We start from the raw sequence: 6,159 nt of genomic DNA, 5'->3' as shown, positions 1-6,159 counted from the left end.
TTACTCATATAATTGTGTCATATTATGTTATTCGATTATTAATATGAACTCTCAATTGCATACTTAGACAAAGATAGATTTAATGTTTTATTTTACTACTCCTGTGAATTAATTAGCCCCTATAATGATTGAATGGAGCAGAAAATGTGAATCAAATAATTGGATCAACATAATAGGGGTGGCGTGATTTTTGGGTCTATTTTCCATCCAAGAAGTGATTACCCTATAATATGAAGTGGGTGGGTCAACTGCACATGTAGCTACTAATACTGCTTAATTTGATTTAGTCAATAATACGAAAATCCCCTCCTCACAAGTCACCAAAAGATCTCCACCAACAAATTAGCAAAATTAGTTAAACTGAACTGTTAATCACGTCTGTAAGCGAGACGTTTTAGTGAGCGAATAGTTATGTGATAGACAAATGTGGTACGAACAGTTTTACGGATTAGTTAAACTTCACTGTTCAGAACCCCAAAAATAGTTTGTGCAAACAAAGAAAACACACTCGAGCAAGAAAAGCAAAAATTCTGTGGTAGTCCAGGCTTGCAATGCAAACCAATTTTGAAACTCCAGAAAGGAATCGTTGGAAAAAAGTAATGGGTTTGCTTCAAAGCCAACCGAATCTCACTCCTTGCCTCGCTTCCTCATACTTACATTGCATCTCTTCCTCTCCCTCTCTCTCTCTCTCAATACACACCTGTATGTGTATAAATATATAGTGCACTGCATCATTCAGATATATACATAGAAATTCATATATTGCCTATCTATATATAACTTCCAAGGTTGGAAAAACGCCAAGGTTGGCAATTGCAAATACACGGTTACTACTACACTAGCTTTTCTTTTTTATAGACTCCCACTTGAAACTCGCCTCCTCACCACCATTATTCATCACTATAATTACACCCCACTTTCTCAAACGTTTGCTTCATTCTTTACCCACCATCTCTCTAGATTCTCTCTCTGTGATCTGAAAGGTTCCGGTGATCCAGGTTGTGCTGGTGGCGGTGTCTAGAAGATGATGATGATGATGATGGAGGCTGCAAACCTTGAGGAGGATCAGAACCAGATGATGATCATCAAAGGAAAGCGCACCAAGCGTCCGAGGCTGTCATCTCCGATTGTGTTAACAACGACAGCTTCAAGCTCATCTAGTCCAGGGGGTGGTGATGATGTTGAAGATCATCATCATCAATTGGGTATGATTAGTACTCCAATTAGAGTTAGTGATCAAGATGATGAGACAACCGCCTCGCCTGCCACCTCAGCTGAATTCACAGAGATGAGTACTACAGAAGAAGAAGAAGACATGGCAAACTGTTTGATACTTTTGGCTCAGTCGGGTCAGACACAAATCCGAAAAGTTCAAGAACAGCAACAACCTATTAAGGCTGTTGCTGCTGCTGATACAGCTCCTGGGTTATATGTGTATGAGTGCAAGACATGTAACAGGTGCTTTTCTTCGTTCCAAGCACTTGGTGGGCATAGAGCAAGTCACAAGAAACCCAAGGCTAGTAATGTCATCAACACAACACAAGCACAGCCGAAGAAAGAGTTGTCGTGTATGGAAGATCAAGATGAGTATGATCGTCGTTTTAACAACAACACAACAAGCACAACGCTTTCGTTACAAATATCGAACAGGGGTTTTGGCAATAGCAAAGGCAACAAGGTTCATGAGTGTTCAGTGTGTGGGGCTGAGTTCAGCTCTGGTCAAGCTCTTGGGGGTCATATGAGGAGGCACAGAACTTCCATGAACTCTACAACAACAGCACAAACATTGAGTAGTCCGCAACCTCAAGCACCTAACAAGAGGCCAAGAAGTGTTTTAGAGTTAGATCTTAACCTTCCTGCACCAGAAGAAGAGCGGCTCGAAATGACCAAATTGCCATTTTCCAGCTCCAAGAAGGAACAAGTCATTGTCTTCTCTGCCTCTCCTTTGGTGGGATGCCATTACTGAACAGCTAGAGCAAATTACCATTGTAACCCAATTGATTATTTGACATTGTTTTTAATTTTTTAAAACTGATACCATTCGATTAATTGTTGATTCTTTTTACTTGTCCAAAACTTAATTTGATCGCATATATAGTTGAAATTCTTTCGGTAATTCACATTAAATTCACAAATTAAAAATTTGGACCCCTGAAAACTAGAGATTGAGCATTCCCTATTGAGTAGTCTCTAAGGAGAGATCGGCAATTGGGATGAGTTTGGCACCACCCAAACCTGAACCGAAAGTAGTGGGATTAGGTTCCCTAGCTTGTTTGGTTTGCAAGAAAAGGAAAACGCTTTGTTTTGTCCATCTGTTTCATATAACTGACAAAAACATAAATGGGTGGAAATAAGCAAATTGCCAGTGAGCTAACTGCCCTTCTTTTATGGATCGATCCAGTACCTCTGCATCTGTAAAGGAAAATGATCTACCACACTCTTCGCCTCTTTAAGAAATCAGTTTGTTGTAATTGGTAAGCATAAAGATGGTACATCTGTGAAGCTCAAATTCAGGTACTTGGCTCAACTATGGGCATAAGAGTAAAGCAAGAGACTGAGATTGATGAAGTCATAGATGTCATTACCTTAAACAAATTTATTCCAGATAAGCTCATTTAAGATCTAATATTTTGAAGCATAGCATAACAAATCAATGATTAAGCCGCATTACATGATCAGGATTTAAGCTAAATCACAACAGCCCTACAATTAGACAACATATAAACGACGTCTATTGTAGCTAGATAAAACCAATTAGACGCCACATGCATGCTTGAAGTCATTGAAGTTTGATTAGTTGAGAGATCCATAGGCACTTATCAAAATTATCCTGAAAATATACAATTACTACAAAGTTAGAAAACGCCAATTGGAATTGCAATCAGTTTCACATAACGAAAATTCTAAGATAATGAATGCTAAAGGACGGTCCTTTATCATTTGCAAGTGTGAGGACTTTCATCGAACACCTAATATACGTGTTATGCAAGTTCAGTACATGAAAACACTACTCCAATAAAATAGAACTTTCATCGAACACGTACCATTCAAGCTATGCTACTTCAGTAGATGATAATAATAATAATGAAAGATTGAAAGATGGCAGCACATTCGAATTCGATGATCGTTGTAGGAGGAATGAAAAACACAATAAAGTGCACAGCACTTTGGGGCTTTCACGCAAGCAATGACCGGCCAAAAGAAAAGGTTTAGTAAGTTGTCAAAAAAATGAAAAGGTTTAGTACGTGATGCCGATATAGGTGCAGCAAAAATAGTGGTTGAGAGCGAGACAATAGAAACAGTATAATGAAGATAATAGTTACTTTGGTAAAAACTGAGATAAGGAGATAATAACATTACACCAAGGAAAAGAACGAACACAAGTGTCAACAGGAAGCAAACAGGATTCACCAACCAAAACCACATGACAAATACAATCAATTACACATAAAAAGAAAATTCTAAGTTTAATACTGTTTACAATGCGAGGATTTTCATCGAATACCTAGCAATGTGAGCTTAATACATAAAAGCAGTAGTAAAATAAAGTAGGCCAGGACCTATGATGCACGGAAACGCGAAAATGCTCGCGTTTCTCGTTTCGGAAGCGGAAACGGGTCGGAAACGGATCGGAAACGCCCGGAAACGCTCGGAAACGCGTATCCGAATTTGGAAACAGTTTGGAAACGTCTGTATCCAATGTGGAAACGCCAGAATGTAAATAAATAGGAAACGTGGGGGTAAAACTGACTTTTTACTTGGAAAAATTGAAAAAAAAAAAAACTGACTTTTCTTTCCCAACTCTTATTATTTTTTCTGGCAAGTAGTACTACTACCACTACTGATGCTCCCTCCTATAGGACCCTGCTACTTTCTTCTCTCTTTGTTATTACCATTTCTTTTTCTTCCTCCATTTATTTTATTTTATTTGTTTTCTCTATTTATTTTGCAAAAGCTTGAGCCTTTGGCTACGGGGGAGTGGTTTGTTTGTTTGTTTCTCCTCTCTTTAAACAAAGACAAAGAGATAGCTGAGAGGGCTTGGAGCTCAGCCAATGAGGGAGCTAAGAAAAGGAGGAGCAACTAAATAAAAGTTGAGGGCTTTACGATTGTTATTACCTTTCACTTGATGAACTACAATTAGAGGGGGTTTTGTTTGAAGATAAAGACCTTGAGGATGTTGTCCAAGTTGAATGAAGTTGATGGTTGTTGACTTGTTATTGGTTGTGTTAACATTTTATTTGAACCTTTGGATTGATAATGTTTGATTGTCATAAACTAGTACTTTGTTTATGTTTCATATTTTTTTCTTCTAATTATATATATATATATATATATATATATATATATTTAATTGCCGTTTCCTTCACGTTTCCGTTTCCTATTATATTTAAGATTTGCCGTTTCCACGTTTCCGATCATATCGTATCCGGAAACTCGTACCCGTTTCCGTGCTTCTTAGGCCAGGACTTTTATCAGAGAACATGCCCGTCAATATTAGCTTAATCAGTAGATGGAAATGCATTTATGGAAAACGATCATTGAAACAGAACAATACAATAAGATGCCCACCAGGTTGGACCTTGACTCAGGGGGTTTGGTATAGTGGAAACCTGGCTAGGCGTGTAGGCCTGCGAGTTGGTGAATGTGAGCTAGCTATTCAAAGAGGTCTAGCGTTTGATCATTTGCTTGTGAGAAACACCTCATAGGGAGAGCTCTATCCAAATCAAGTCCCGCCTCGGAGTGGTAGCACACTTTGCCACAATTTGCAAAAAAAAAAAAGTTGGACCTTGAAACCCAAATACATGATGACAATTTATAAAACAAAAAGATAAATTAATTAGGGGAGTGAAATTCATGCTCCATATTTCCTGTTTTTTTAGCATCTGAAATTTTGTCATATTGTAATGTGTATTGTAAACATGTGATATTAAGATACTATAAAAAGAACTATGAGATGTAGATTGTAATTAGAGAGTGTGAATTTCACTTCCCATAAATTAAAATGTCTATATAGTACCTGATGCAGGCGTAGGAGCAGAGAAAAAGAAGGCTGAAAGCCTTTAGAAACAGTATCTTGCTAAGCACAGTGAAAGTTGCTCCCAACACCCTCCAAATTGGAAATCTCCAAGCCAAGAAACGAAAAGAGCACTCAAAATTACACACAGAAGAAACAATGTACGTAGCAGTTACAAAAGAATCGAGGAATGCACGAATAGCCTCATCCTCAATTGCTGCAGCTGCAGCTGCCTCTTTCCGAGAAGGTATGGCTGAAACTTTGATAGTGGTCTAGGCGTCTAGCTGCCTAGCTGGTGAGAAAATTAGAATGAAATTAACCCTTTAGTTTGTGTCATTTCTTTATTTTTATTTATTTATTTATTTTTTATTTTTTTTGGGATATGAAATTTCGAATTCTAATTTGTTTCAATTCTAAGAATGGGAATAAGGTAAACAGTAAGGTTTTGGATAAAAGCAAAGGATATCAAAAGAAACTTATTAAATTAAAGTTATTTCTGTGGCCAAATTATCGATTAGAAGATTTAGCTTGTATGAATCGTTATTGGTTTGATAGCAATAACGGCAGTCGTTTCAGTATGGTAAGGATACATATGTATCCGCGATTGAAAATTCATTACTAGTATATTTTTGCTATCTGTCCCATATCGTAGCGGGTCTATGACGACAAAGAGGTGCGCACATTCATTGTCTTACATTCCGTTCTGACACATGATACTAATTCAATGACATATCAATTCGATCTCGAAATGAATCAATAAAATCTTCTGATTTTAGGACTAAGTTTTTATCTTTTTTGAGTACGGAAAACAACCATGCTTTTGTATACCTTTTCAAATTGAATTTTTAAATTAAAATCAGATTGATTTTAATTTGATTTAATAAAATTCAAAATTAGAACAAAATTAAGATTATTGTCTATACCAAACTAAAACAAGTGACATTATTATTACTGATCAATAAAGATATCTATCAATAAAAATATCTTAAAAAAAGAAGGGGGTTTCATTTTATGGTAAAAAATTCATTCATCTCAGTTATTTCACAAGAAGAAAAAGAAGAAAACAGGGGTTCTGTTGAATTTCAAATATTTAGTTTCACCCATAGGATACGAAGACTTATTTCACATTTACAATTACACAAAAA

At 36.7% G+C, this 6,159-nt stretch overlaps 1 protein-coding gene across 1 annotated transcript; it reads left to right on the top strand.

The window, feature by feature from the left end:
• The first annotated feature begins 550 nt into the window (after positions 1–550).
• LOC112193511 (zinc finger protein ZAT5) lies at positions 551–2,091 on the top strand. Its single transcript, XM_024333685.2, has one exon. It carries the CDS (start codon positions 1,025–1,027, stop codon positions 1,964–1,966), a length of 942 nt encoding a protein of 313 aa, XP_024189453.1. The 5' UTR covers positions 551–1,024; the 3' UTR covers positions 1,967–2,091.
• Positions 2,092–6,159: the final 4,068 nt, after the last annotated feature.

This window comes from Rosa chinensis, chromosome 3 (genome assembly GCF_002994745.2).
Source record: "Rosa chinensis cultivar Old Blush chromosome 3, RchiOBHm-V2, whole genome shotgun sequence".
NCBI classification, from domain to species: Eukaryota; Viridiplantae; Streptophyta; class Magnoliopsida; order Rosales; family Rosaceae; genus Rosa; species Rosa chinensis.
Note: the sequence above shows the minus strand (reverse complement) of the source record. Positions and strands in the feature narration are given on the sequence as shown.

What these genes read in the sequence shown, in the direction of transcription:
- LOC112193511 (XM_024333685.2), top strand. Translation starts at nt 1,025, where the DNA reads ATGATGATGATGATGATGGAGGCTGCAAACCTTGAGGAGGATCAGAAC.